At 39.2% G+C, this 14999-nt stretch overlaps 1 protein-coding gene across 2 annotated transcripts in view; it reads right to left on the bottom strand.

The window, feature by feature from the left end:
- The window catches only part of WWC2 (WW and C2 domain containing 2), a 104275-nt gene that overhangs the window by 16202 nt on the left and 73074 nt on the right, over positions 1-14999 (bottom strand). Inside the window, exons 11-18 of one of the 2 annotated variants that reach the window (XM_075091178.1) lie at positions 14381-14994; positions 10252-10375; positions 7679-7759; positions 7509-7595; positions 4203-4395; positions 2391-2555; positions 1484-1602; positions 285-477 (exon numbers count right to left, since the gene is read on the bottom strand). In XM_075091178.1, coding sequence (XP_074947279.1) covers positions 285-477; positions 1484-1602; positions 2391-2555; positions 4203-4395; positions 7509-7595; positions 7679-7759; positions 10252-10375; positions 14381-14994 — 1576 coding nt within the window. The remainder of the gene's footprint in view (positions 1-284; positions 478-1483; positions 1603-2390; positions 2556-4202; positions 4396-7508; positions 7596-7678; positions 7760-10251; positions 10376-14380; positions 14995-14999) is intronic. The other variant, XM_075091177.1, reaches the window with a different exon arrangement.

The following is a 14999-nucleotide window of genomic DNA, read 5'->3' as shown; positions in this document are numbered from 1 at the left end:
GTATTTTGAATATTCTCCATATGCAACAAAAGAAGCATAAATAGACATTTTTAGTTAATTTTCTTTGACTTAGAAGTTCTGCCTAGAACATCTGTTAAATGTCCCCTTCATAGTTCAGAAGTTACCACACCGATTTCATTAAAAGTACATACTGACAAGTGCTACAGCGAAGGCCACATCAAATTGTAAATACTCCGATGCAGCAGACTTCTACATTAACTGCTCAGAAAAAGATTTTCAGACACAGTAAGATACTGTAGGAATGTGTATTTTAAGATATTCACCAGTGTTAGTATTACAGCAGCTTGCTGGTTTTCATGGGTCTCATCACTGTTCTCTCTGTCCTGGTCTTCATTTGTTTCTGGTGCATCAGTGAGTAACCCCATGTTGTCAATATAGTTGCCTTCTACCACCGCCAGCTTAATGCCATCTTCCTCTTCATCCACAATTTCAGAGGCTTCTGCAAGCATTTCTAACCTGTATGAACAGAAGTAGCCAAGGCTTATGCTCAGACTGAAAAAGCCCACCAGAGGAAGACAGGAGAAGCCCTAGGCCTTCACCCATGTGTAATGTACGCATTTTCCTGACAGGGAAAACAAGAGTACCACCCAAATGCTTCCATTAAGTTCACGTGAAGGTAAATTTCATTATATGCTCCAATAAAACCCAGCAAGCTGTACTACAGTTCCCCTTCAAGGTCATTATGACAACACTGCACTACATTCAACAGCTGTATTTGATAACATTGAAGGACTTTAGTTGCAATAAATAAATAAAACAAATGAGCCATTCTCCGCCCTTCCACCACAGCATATTCATTTCTACACTGCAGCTAAGAAATTGCACAGGATCAGAACTCAACACAGCAATTTAGCATGAAATCTGTGTCTTGGAAAAGCTCACAACTTCAAAAACAAGACTAGCAATGGAAGTACACACATATTGACTTTGTCAGACAGCAGCTCTCTTTTCAAATCCTGTTAGTTGCTTATTATAGTTAATGCAACTAATATTTGATATGAGACATTCTAGTATGCCTCCAGTGGCTTAGACTCCCCAAGTGTTTTCACGAGAAGATGTACATGGAATGGAAGAGCATCAGCAGTAGCAGTTAACAGAGCAGCCAAGACACTGTGAACCTGAAAGAAGGTGAATGAATTGACCATTCAAGAGAACAAGACTATGCCGCAGTCCCAGTGGTGGTGAGACATTGCAACAGGTTGCCCAGAAGTTGTGGATGCTCCATCATTGGAAGTGTTCGCGGCCAGGCTGGATGGGGCTTTGAGCAACCTGGTCTAGTGAAAGATGTACCTGCCCACAGCAGGGGAGCAGGACTAGATAATCTTTAAATGTCCCTTCCAACCCAAACCACTCTATGATTCTATGATCATCTCTGAAAGTACAACCACATCATTTGGATAAGAGTAAGAGAAATGAGCAGAATCATTCAGGCATGAACAGTGAGGGGGAAGAGTGGCTTTACCAGTCTTCCTCAGAACCCCTTTGCTCCTGTTCCTCCTCGTCCTCATCATCTTCAGCCAGTTCTTGTTCTACTGCTTCCAGCTCAGCAGACGTCCTCTCCAGCAGAGCTGACACAGCATCCTGCCCACAGGGGAAAAGATGATGAAACCAGAATCGAGTGATACATAACACAGGTAAAAAAGTGACAACTCTCCCAAGAGTTGCATTTCCCTGATACCAGCAAAAACATGACTCAGATCACAGGTATAAGGGGTTTGAATTCTCAGTGTGTAGCACATTAACGGATTGTTTTCATACAGAGTAAATCTCAATCAAAAATAGATTGTTTGTAAAATGAAAATGCAATCAAATATGCTCCTGTCATCCTTTAGTGTCTCATCTCTTTCCCTCTCATACTTGTAATATCCCTAGGTAAAAAAAGGTGGTTCTTAAAAGTTGCATTTTTTAAATGTAGTTCTCTTGAGGAGGTATTACAGCAGAAAAGCTTATTTAACTGGAAGAATTAGTATATAATTTGCATAAACAGCATTTTCAGTGCAATGGCTTTAAGTATGCGGATTCATATAATTAATAAATAGAATTTTTAATGTGTGCATATGGAAATCAATGGCAAACTTAAGGAAACTCTTCAATAACATTCTTTTTAAAATGAAACACAGCTGAAGTGTTTCAAATTGGAGTGCAATTTTGTATCCCACTAAGAAGCATAGCCCCATCCACACTTGGCAACAAGTCTGAAACCTACTCTCACACAAAGTCACTCTAGACAAAAGCGCCTGCAAGACAAGAGGGCCTCAGGCCATCAGGGGAGGACAATTCACATATTCAAGTAACCACAGTGCAACAGCACAGTTAGAGTCTATAGCTTTTTTTCTTGCTATTACAATAACAGCCAACATATTTCTCACCAAGTCCAACGAGTCCGATGACTGCTTGCTTAACAGAAACATGGATTCTTCATTTTGTTCATTGTTTTTTTTGCCAGGAATTTGCTTGCCAGGCAACAGGTTGTACCATAGAGTACAAGTCTCATCAGAAAATGATAGATCTGCCAGACTGATCTGAGTCCCAGCCTGCACAAAATAAGAAAGGTGAAGAAAATTGTTTAAATTTTTTTTTCCTGCAAGACAGCTGAAAAATAAGTTCTGTAGTATTTAGGCAGCACAAATTTGACATGAATCTTAATTCCCTTTTTAACTGTACAATTTTCTATTTCCCTCCACTTCTGCTTAAAATAAACAAATAGAAGTACATGGAAAGGTCCTTCATATTGTCCACTCTGCCATCTTTTATTTCAGTCCGCAAATTTCTCCCCACATGCACACAACAAAACCCTCTGTATCACTGTACTGCACATGTCTGCTTTCTACAGCATTCAGTAATGAAAAACTGTGTCAATGAAACCTGCAGCATCAACTCACGGAGCAGCACGTTTCAGTCAGTTTTTCAGTTGTTCCACCACAAAAATCATCAATAGGGCAAACAATAACAGATTACTTTGTTTGCTCTAACCAGTGAAGAAGCAGCTAAAAAGACCATAAAAGAGATTAAGAAACCCTTTCATTTGCACAAGCACTGACATCCACCGAGTTGGCACTCTGGGAAAATTTATTCAGCCCTTGCGTTTGGGCTGTGCCTTGGAGATTAAAATCCTCTGTTCTTTGGCAAAGCAAATCATCTTCCCAGCTACTGGGCTGCATACATAGCTCTTGCCAAGACTGTGGTCATGTTGCCCAGGGCTTTCTGCTGGGGGTGGTGCTCCCAACTTTCTTTTGATCTTGTGATTAACCCTTATGTCTTTGGTGGGTTTTTCTGTTGTTGTGGTTTTTTCTTCACCTTTGTATCCTGCATTCTGTTGCATTTTTGTTCTGCGCCCTTCCCTTACCTGAGGGGAAACCTCTTATGTGCTGAAAAAGGCTAACACATTCCCCGAGAATTAAGTTAACTTCTACATTTTTGAAAGTGAGAGGCTGTTCCCAGTAGTCAGAGCTGATGAACCCCAGCAGTTTCCAGCATCTCTTCAGTGTGTTGTAACTGAAAATCTCACTGTGTTATTAAGTCAGACTCATGGTGAAAAACTAAACTGAGTTGTACCAGACCATGCAAAAGCAATCTGAAAGTAAATGAAGCATCATTAATTAGGTGATGACCACAATTAACAATAAAATTTAAAAAGTGCCCGTTTCCAATAGGCTGGTCTATGAATGTCATGCCTTTTTATTAATTCTACAAATCATAAAGACTCAAAAGGTAGACATCACATGATCTACAACAATGTGCAAAAAAGTAATTTAGTTTGTTCTTTGTGATAAGTTGTGATAATGAGGGTTTGCTTTGTCGTTTTTTCCGTTTGTTTTGTTTTGACATACTGTGGCTGTTACTCAGCTTTTACTTTAAAATCTAGAGTAATGTTGCCATGCAGTTTATGGGTTTTTTTTATGTATAAAACTGTAAAGATTGCATATCTATCTGTAATTAAAGGGTTAAGGTAATGCAGTCTTAGAATTATCAAAACGCCTCTTAAAAGTCCCATGCAGAATTAGATCCTGCATCAGGAATTTCAGAGAAAGGTAGTATTTTATGTACTATAGCAACAACTAAGTTATGCTTAGGAGTTTGTCTCCAAGTACTGTGGAATTTTAGCAGCCTTGACCATCAAAATAAGAGGAGACTCTATAAACAAATGCACGCCAAAACAGGCCAGAAATAAAACTGCATACCAAGCATTCCTCCCGACGACTTCTACTGACAGCACAAACATCTACTCTCAGCGTCTTCTGTAGCAGCGTAGCTTGGGAAATGGCTGCTCTGAATATCTCGTTGAATAAAATGGTTTCCATGGCAGGATGAACTTTTGTGCGGAACAGACAGCTGATATCACTTGAGGATGGAAGTACTGCTACTCTAATATACCTGCCAGAAACAAAACGAAACCTTTACCTGTATATTTAAAGTAGCACTTGCTGGTGATACATGATAGAAGTTGACCCCATCAAGTAAAGGACCGCATAGCAAGAAAAATGGAACAGCAACAAATCAGAGGTGGAATGGAAAAGAGGTGGAAAAGAGGTGTGAGAAACTCCTCCTGTCCCTTGCACAAACATTTCCAAAAAAGGAATTTCTGTGCCTGGTAAGGTAGTAGCGAGAGAGGTAGCTATTTCTGTCTCTATCCAAATTTATCCTCTGGTTTAGTACAGTGAACGCTGAGGATCATGTCACAGATGGGAGGAAACATGATCTTAATGTTAATTTAAAAAAAATGAGAAAAATTTGGGTGGATGTAAAAATTAAACCCTTTAGAATGATGTTGAGCAGCACTGAAGAGCAGTGACATCTTTTAATCTTAAGGAAGGAAACAAAACGAAACCTCCAAAGAAACCAGAAAACTAAGGAAAATGAGGAAGAAATCAGCTAGGCCCAGAGCTGATTAAGATCAATTCATAATATATTAAATGAGGCTTAGAAGAATGGATCTTGCAAGCCTAAACTTAAGCACAGGGAATAACTTGAAATTGTTATGCAGCTGCATTCTTTTTATAGAACAAATATCAATGGATATTATGTAGGTAAAGGCAATACTTGCTAACTTGCAGGTCTCACTTTACTAGTAGCTTGATAAAGACATTCGTAATGCAATTTGTACATGTTATTTACCTATTGCACAGCTTCTCATACACATGAATGAGCATAGTAATTGTTTCACATCTTTTCTGTGTCAATGAATTAGCCTATTTCTGGTGTTGGCTTTAAATATAATTGGCATTCACTAGAATGCAATGAAGGCTAGCTAAACCAAGAAGAAAAAGTGGGCCAAAGTTTATAGTACTATTGCTATATTTTCTGGTAATGACTTTGTACATACTGTTGTTATTATTATTAAAATCTTAGTTTTGCATTAAATAAACCAAAAGAAACTAGGTCTGGGAGAAATTTGATTTTGCTGTTTGAATTCGGAAATAGCGCCTTTATTCCCCAATTATGCCAAGCTTTTTGGGATCAAGAATAAGATCTAAGTTGTTTGGTTTGCATGTATAGCCTGGATAGCAGGTATCCAGCATTTTGACAAACCAATCCCAAAGTTAAGCGGCAGTGTAATGTAATTCCAGCAGCGCTGCTGCTGTATTCACACAAATGTAGGTGAGCAATTTGCACGGTTTTCTGTAAAAACAGCCATTTTAATAGATTAAGCAATTGGGAAACGTTTAGAAAAAAAGGTAGGAAGAGAAGATAAAGCATATTAAAAGCATGTTTAAAAGGTGGTTCATTGGAGCTTTCTTTTAATCATTGTTAGCCAATTTATTGGTATCAGGCCAGAATGACGGGTAAACCCAGAATTAAAAGATAAATTGCTTGCTGGCTTTGTTTTACAGAAGTGCTTACTTGCATTTTAATTAAAAAAGTTAAAACATCAACCAATGTCTCAGATTTTGCTGTGACAAACCTACAACTTCGCAGAAAAAAAAAAAAAGATCCTGATGCAAATCATATGTATTCACCACGTTCTTCCTGCTCTAAAGGTGGGCAGCTTTTACAGTGTGGAAACAGGTATCCACAGTATCAGTAAGGCCTCATGTCAAATCTATTCCTCTGTGTGTAAAGGTTCAATAAAGTACCAATCTATCCAATTTGATGTTCTAGAAAATACAGTTACAGCATCATTTCCTAAACCCAATTTTTATTGTATGTGTCTGCACAGTATATACGTATGCACACGATGGCAAGTGACAAGAAAAAAAACCCAACTATTTGCAAGGTCCTTCCTTTACCCTGTCCTTTTTTCCTCCTTGTTTTGTGTAGCTTTAGTTTTATTAAATCTTTTTAGGAGCAGCAGGTCTGGACTTCTGCACTGAAGATGCTTGACTACTAATGAGAACTTCAATTTATAAAAAGATGCCAGCTATGACCTAACTTTATCTTACCGAACATTTTGTTGACATTCTTTTTATATTCTACATTATCGACTTTTCCTCTCAGCTGTGTCAATTTATTCTTCTATAGTTTTTCTATATTCTTGTGCTAAATGCTAGTGGACTTGGAAGGTCATCAGGGGAAAGACGGAGGTCAGAGAAGGAAGGACAGTAGTAGACAACCATTTGTTATTAAAAACAAAAAACCCAACAAGCACCCAGGCCTGTATCCCTATATATCCTTTCCATATTCAGTGGCTTCTTATTGATCTGCCAATCAAATTCAAGGTGATGGGGGACAGGGGGAAGGAAACCAGTTAGAAAACCAAATTTTCCAAGGATTGATTATGTTCTACTCTAATCTTATTAAGCTTCTCAACAGTTTAAGGTAGCTTCCCAGTCTGTAAAAAAGCCCACTGAAGTACAAGCGTCCCCAAGGAGCCACGGCAAGCTGCACTTATTTGTACAGATGAGAGTTTTGGATTAGAATCTCAGTGGTAACATTTTCTTATTCAGGCATTTTTGTTCATTTCCTACATATGATTTCCACTGTAATTGCTTTTAGACTTTTCCTGTCCAATTCAACACAAGAACTAATTCTTAACAGACCTCCAAGCTCCAGTTGTTACGGAAGGTGTATCTCAATGTGGCTGTGCTTGTCCACTTGCAATTTATCAACTTACCCCTTTCCTTTAAAGCTCAATTAAAAGACACATATGATTTTAACATAATTTGTCATCAAAATGCCACATAAGTGTAAAAAAGATAACATTCTGTGCTGAAAGAATGGCAAAGTATCAAAAGAATGTTTTTAGTAACTACAGAACAGCCGTTCTGCACTCACAAAGCTACAGAATGTTGAAAAACACTAAATGAAGCATCATTTTAAAAAGTCCTTTTTGTTCCACTTTAGTGGAACGTGCAAATTTCCTGGCAACTTCTTTTTCTTGCAGCACTGGTGGAATATATAAAAGCTAAGTACTACTACAGTTTGAAAAGCTTCATGCGTATTTTAGCGCTGTGTAAGCAGTAAATCAATCCATTCCTTCAGAGAATTTCTACAATTTATTATTATTCTCTCATATTTCAACACTACTGCTCAGTGATTGTTTGACTTACACTTTAGAGCCAAGGGGGACAGAAAATGCTGGAAGATTTCTGAGCCGTACTATGATTATCACAAAACTTGAATTGTTGTCGTCGTATCTGTTAAAGAAAGGACAACATGAGGGAAGTTTACTATTTGCATTTATGTATGAGCAGAAATATTCCCTTTGCTGGTCACTTACCTGAGTCCTATTTGTACCTGGGCAGCCTCTAGAATTGTTGCATCATCTTCACTATATAGAGTGTCCTCAGTTTCATTTGGTCTAGGGCAAACAGGCAAATATTCAAATTTAGGAAAATTACAGTTAGCTTTCAGCAGTAATTAAGGTACGCGCACACAGAATGTATATACATTCTCCTAAAGAGGCTGATTTAATTACAGCATGCACTCCAAATGAGAGCTTCAGAGCCTACACAATAGCAATGTCTCTTTTAGGGACAGTCACTGCCTGAACAGTTTGACAACTCCAGTATGAGTCAGAAAGGCCTTAGGCTGATTAGTGAAGCAGGCCAGACTAACAGGCAAGAGAAAAACTCATGACATTTTCCTATACATACTTAGTACTTCTTTATCCCCCTGAATACAAAATCAGAAATTAAAATTTGTAATAAACATCAGACCACATGTAAACTGGATACGAAATGCTGCTTTGGAGAATATTTGAGAAGCAGGAGCTCTGTAAAATAAAGAGGTTTCCGTGCAAACAAGAAGTGTCTTTCCTCTGAGTCTGTTTTCAGAAGCATTCAAAGAACCAAAGGGGAATCAAGTCTTGCAGCTGAAGAGCAACTCTAGCATTGAATGGAATTAGACAGAAACATGTGGCAAAATAATTTTCAGTCATTTTCTGGGAGGTCTGAATGAGGATGTCATATTAATGTGTTTCATTGATTTTTGAAACCAGACTGTTGGGATCAATAAACAAGATCAAGATAGAAAATGTCAAGATAGGAAACGTGGAGAATGACACAGACATCCCACACCTTATCAAGACATGACAGCACTATTTTAAGACTCTACATTTAGAGGTTTTCCTTTTACTATTCGTTTCCTGGCTGATGGCTAATTTGATGAAGTATTTATTCCCTCCCCTGCCCTAAATTACTTAATACAAAGGACTGGTCTATACAGCAGATATCAGTGTACTGTAACTTCAGGAACACACTGACAGATGTTAAGTCATTCCATACACAGTGCTCATAAGGACACTTCTACTAAACATAAGCAACTCGCACAGAAGCACTCATTACCTCTTCACTGCTTCCTACTCAGTAATAATTAAGAGTACCTACACCTGGAGCTATCATGGAATAACTAGTGTCTGTAAATCCTGGCTTGCACAAACGGCAATAGTTTCCTTTGTACATAGGCTTAGGGGATGCAACTGTCGTCTTTCCTCTTTTCCTGAGTAACAACAGGAAGACGACAGGAATTTGCTCTGTTTTCTACCCATCTCACCACTCGCAGTCATTGGAGAGACAGCTAAAGACTTGCTCCACAGAACATCCACAGCTTTTGGTCCAATGTCTGTTCATTTCTATCCACTGGACTTATAACTGGAGCAGACAGTAAGTTTTGATCACAGTGGCTCAGAATTTAAATAAGATGGAAAGACAGCAATGGTTATTGAACCAAATACGCAGTCACAGCCACTCAGTCCAGTGAAGGCTGTGTTTTTAACAGATGGGAATTTATTTCAGCCGAAGAAGTTGCATTAGGTCTAACTGAAGGCAGGGAGCAAACCAACACTAGTATTCAGAGTGAACTATGGTCAGTGACTTCAGGTGAGATCAAGTGCCTATTGTAACACTTGGGGAGAAATCCCTTTTGTATTTGAGCTTTTTTTATTTGGTCTCATCTATGTTTATTGCCTTTTAATTTGTGAAAGGCTTGACAAATAGACATAATTTTGTCAATAAAACCCATTTATGATACCATAATGCACGTGTACCTGCCCTAATAGAAAAGCATTTAGCCTGGCAACAGAAGACATGCACCTATATCTTTGTAACCAACCTGCTAAAACATCTCTCTCTGAATATTCAAAGGGACAAAAAACTTTGCCAAAACTGAGGTGAAAAATAAAGATTTTGGTTTCTCTTATAGTTTGCAACAGTCTTCTGTTATGCAGTCTGAAGCTCATTGTTCTCCCTGCCAGAAAACAGATGATACTATATAAACTAGTATGAGGAATCCTGTAGAAGTTATGTCTTGTCAAAAAGCAACAACAGCAAATATGTTTCTTATATCCTCTTCACCACAGTGAAGCATGAACATTAAACCCTAACCAGGATATTTTTAATACCAACATTACAACTGAGGATTTTCTTGTCTTTCCTATATTATCTTTTTTAAAAAAGAAAATATTCAAGCAAAATGCTATGCAATCATAAGATTGTACCTAAACAAAACAAGAAGTAACAAGAGCCACTCTGAGTAGAGTCAATACAGCCACACAGCAGAACCTGTATAGTTTAAATCCAGCTTTTCTCTTGGGAACACTTCTAGCAAGAAAAAAAAACAGATTAGAAGGTAGCATATTAATGCTACTCAACCAAGTTACACAAGCACTCTAATGCAAATTGATTAGCTTAAAAAAAGCAGTCAAGCTTCATTGTTTAGCGCATGTACCTTCCTTTCAGTATCAAAGTACAAGATATTTATAAAAAAGGCAAGTCTGATAAACCACTTATACTGGTATTATATAACCACTTATAGATTTTCCGTGGAAAGACTCGCATTATTTCTCAAACCTACTGTTTCACAGAAGCTTCATATACACCACTATCTCCAGCTACAGACTCATCAGACACGGCAGCAGATACACAAGCTGTTTTCTCCTCAAGCAGGTGACTAGCTGTTCTTCTCGGTAAGTCACCACCTACAAAAAGAAAGAAGAATGAAAATTAGTCCAAGAGATTAATAGTCAGAGAGAGAGACACGCATAGCTTAGAAAGTTGTCAAGTTGAAAGCAGTGACCCTTAACTGAGTATCACAGAGTAGTTTTGTTCCACATCATTAAACATTCTGAGACTGTACTGCAGTTATCACATATTCTGGCTAGGGATATATGCAAACTGATGAACTTGAAAATGTAAAACTATTATTCCTTCCCAAAGATACAAGCTCCAGTCATCACCCATATCAGTTGAGCTAGTTATTATCCTTCATTATCTTCATTATTGACTCTCATTATCCTGATCTTTAAACCTGTATTTGCCATGTTCACATTCTACGCTGTAGTAACACTTCAGCTACATGCAAAGTGATTGCCGACTGTTTATTAAATATTCACACCCTCTCCCCAGTGATATAACTGCTAGAAATGAAAAATCCCCTCTGGTTTACTATCATCAAAAACTTTTTATGCTACAGTCTCTTTACTATCAACTGCTACTTAGCTTTGATCTTCAACTTGCATTCATATGCTAGCGTCATGCAGTGAAGAAGCAGCATTCACTGAAAGCCACGTTCTGCAGGATAGTAAGTTGAGGGCTTATGCAGTTCTTTTATCTGCCAAGGGGTGAGGATATTGGTATGCATTATCATCCCCACCTGAATCATGACTTTACATCTTGTTAAGATGTTTAAAACTTAAGGCTTCAGATTAGATGATTGATTGCCGCATTTGTGCTTTTATTTATGGCAGTAGGAATGCTTTTTCCCTGATGATGAAGTGCTCTTTCCCTTCCCCTCCACCATGTGAGGGGTGAAGGTGATGACATGATTTATTGATTACCCTTAGGAATTACCACAGCAGCCTGAATTGACTTTGACAATGACAGAGACTGACTGTGGAAGAACTACATGATATTCCAGCTTGGTTTCTGACAGCAGGGACATGTGCAGAGGAGCAAGTATCTGTATGGTTCACCTGTACAGAAAAGTCAGAGACAGAGAAGCAGGTGAGCACTGCATCTGAAGAGCCAATGCAGATTATTACAAGAAAATACTAGCTATACTGTCTTCAGGTGTGTTCACCTACCCCCAGGTTAAGATTCAGCAGTATTCAGATTTGTAGTCTTGTAAAAAACTTAAATGTGCAGGCTGAAATTTTCCATGCAGGTTTTATGCCTCCAGCTGAGTTTGTTGAAAACCTTCCCATTCATTCCAAGAATGAAATTAGAGTAGAAACACTGAACCAAGCCCAGGTCTGTGCCTCACTTCTAATGTACCAAAGCCTTACCATGAGGCCTGTTTTACTGTGGAAACTAGTAGTACTGAAGCACAATTAATTAATATCTGGCTTTTCAAAACCTGAGCGCTTGTTTGGCAGTCTTAATATAGATTTAAAGGTAATTTGTATCATAGATATGACGCTACATGAGGAAGTATCAGCATGAAGAACCACAGATTAATTTTTTAAAAAATGTAACTGATTATAGACTTAAGACACCCTGACACTCTCCAGAACAACAGGTCCTCAAAAAAGCTCAAAAATATTAGACAACCACATGACACCTTTGCAAATAACGATCTAAAGATTTAAAAAAATAATTCTGATTCCTCACAGCCCTATGTGCTCCCAAATTCCAAACCATCTTAAATTCAGTTCTCAGACTAGATGAGTTGCAGCTAGATTCCAAAGACAGATCGATCAAAAGTTGTTGTTAATTTGGAAGGGATATGCTGCTTAAATATGAGCAGCAAAATGAATTGATTTTTCCACCTTTTATAATATGGCTGTAAAGCAAAATAACTACTGTGTTTCACACCTGGAGTACTGTGCACAATTCTGGTCCCCCCCCTATACAAAAAAAGATGTGGACAGGCTGGAAGGGGTGCAGAGAAGGGCCACCAATAAGCCTGCCATACGAGGATAGGCTGGGAGAACTGGGTTTGTTCAGCCTTGAGAAAAGGAGGCTCAGAGGGGATCTCATCACCATGTACCAGTACTTGAGGGGCAGCCACAAAGAAGATGGAGACTCCCTTTTCACAAGGAGTCACATGGAGCGGACAAGGCGGAATGGACACAAGTTGCTCTTGGGGAGATCCCGATTGGACACCAGAGGAAAATTTTTCACAGTGAGAACAGTCACCCATTGGAATAATCTCCCCAGGGAAGTGGTTGACTCGGCCACATTGGACACCTTTAAGATTCGGCTGGACAGGGTGCTGGGCTGTCTTGTCTAGACTGTGCTCTTCCTAGAGAGGTTGGACTAGATGATCCCTGAGGTCCCTTCCAGCCTGTGATTCTGCTGTACTGAAAAGACAAAAGGACAAAATGACCCCCTCCCCCCCAGTCCCTTGCAGTGTTTTTTCCACTTTGCATTTCACAGGTTTAGACCTTAGGACAATAGTCAATTTCTTTTCTTTCTTTCTACACAGCTGAATGGAGGACAACTCCCAGCTTGTACCATGCACACCATACATTGCTCTTCTCATACCACATTGCTCTGTTCAATATTGACATTACTACAGTACTGCGCTAAGCTAAGCTAATTAACCAACAGATGTTACACCAGTTCTTCGAGAGATATACATGGACATACCCACATATATAAAGCAATTTTCTCATTAAAATACATGCCTGTATCTACACATCCAGGTATTTTTATTAAAAACTGTCAAACTCCAGGCACAAGGATTCAAGCTTGGCAACAAACCAGGACAATGCATTCTCTATAGCTGGGCTGTATTTATTCTAAGACACCCAAAGTCCTTAGTTAGCTGCTTCACTATCAACTCAGGCCCAGAAATGTGGAGCCGGGAATGCTAGGCACTGCTCAGATTTCAAACAGGGCTGCCAGTGCTCAGCACTAGTGGAAATCTGGCTCCCTCAGTTCTTCTTTGGGAAAACAGAGCCACTGTGCAACGTAAACACACAAATGGTTTGCAAGATACTTAAAAGACAATGACACAGAATGACACTAGAAAAAGTCAATAAATGTGCAGAGAAAGCACAACATACTGTCAACCCTAACAAAAGGCAGCCAAGTCAAGGACAAGCCATCAATTCTTGACAGCTGGGATTTTTGAAGTTCTGACTCTGCCAAAGGCTTTGACAATATAAGACAACTAAGTATGTTGCATGGCTGTTACTGCAGACTAGAAGTGGAATTCATTACACCTAATTCAGACATCTCAAAGTTAAAGTTAACTGGTAACTAAGGATACCTCCATAACTCTCAGGGTCATTCATCCCATCTTCCCTAAAGGGAAGTATGTTTTAGGATGAGATGACTCATCCTTTCGGAAGTTAGCCACTGAGTGCAGGGGGAGCCTAGGCTAGCTTAGGAGCTCTATCCTAACTCAGATAAAAAGCTAAAAGCTATGAAATCCAAGGTAAAAATGGGGAGAGTCTCACTGTAACTTACACGGCATGCGGTCACTTATCTTTCTCCATTCACATTAAAGAAAATGAACTGCAGATCTTTCAGTGACACCAGGTTCAAATAACTAGATGTACACATACCCACAAATGTTCTGACTCTTAAATCCAGGAATCTGTTTTACTGAGGATGTGTGTTTGTAACTTATTCTTCAGTGAGAAACAAAGTATCTGATTTCAAGTGACCAAAACCAAGCCGAGGGTACATTTTTGCTCTATCCCCGTACATCCTGACAATGCCTAGGAACACCATGCATCCTCCCTGTCTTCAAGATTCAGCTTCAAGTTTTCTGTTATTTTTTCACAAGTCTGCAAGACCTGAACCTTCCTTCTGAGATAGCTACTGAAAAACATAGGTGGAATCGGGGTCACCTTAAACTCTCTGCACCCAACACTAGACATAAAATCCCTCAGAATTACTGACTGCCCAGCATGGCAAATGTATGCTGATCAAGATACTCTTCAGTTACATGAGGTACCTCCTCATTCAAAGGCCATCTGTTCATTCAAAATTTTCGTGTAATGTACATGTTTGACGTTAGATTTTTTTATTACCTGAACTTCTTTCATGTAGAGAAGGCAGAGGCTGCCTAATGCCTTCATTAAGATCTTTATCACCTGTAGGAATCTGAGATCCTGCTCTGGCTTCAGAGTCCAATAATATTTGGTTCTCACAGAGACTAATGCCTGCAAAATCACCTGAAAGGTCACAGTCTTCAAAGTCCGTAGTGAGGTGATGCAGAGGGGAATTTTGAGCTGACACTGAAAATGCAGCTTCTAAAACCAAAGGGGAGCCTGGGGGTGACAAGGAGGACAGTGAGGATCTGGAAGACAGTGATGTCACAGATTTGGGAGGTTCAGTCAATTTGGGATGGTCTGCAGCTGAAGGAGAGTCACTGTAGCCCAGTCTCCCATGGGAACTGACCACTTCATTTTCATGAATAGTAGTGATAGGCCCCGAAGGAATGTAACCACTTTTTTCTTGCAATATGAAGTCAAGTTTATACTGATAGTCCAAATCAGTTATTTGATCGCCTTGGTTATAGTAGAGATCCGTGGAGCTGAGTGAGTTTAGCGACCCTCTGCTTGAGGTGTTCAGAGATCCCCGGCTGGATGCCAGAGATCCCAAACTGCTCCCTGAAGACACAGATAAGGTACTAGCTGAAAGGCTGCA

Source organism: Phalacrocorax aristotelis, chromosome 4 (assembly GCF_949628215.1).
Source record: "Phalacrocorax aristotelis chromosome 4, bGulAri2.1, whole genome shotgun sequence".
Classification (NCBI taxonomy): domain Eukaryota; kingdom Metazoa; phylum Chordata; class Aves; order Suliformes; family Phalacrocoracidae; genus Phalacrocorax; species Phalacrocorax aristotelis.
The sequence above is the reverse complement of the archived record's forward strand: the minus strand, read 5'-3'. Positions and strand labels throughout refer to the sequence as shown.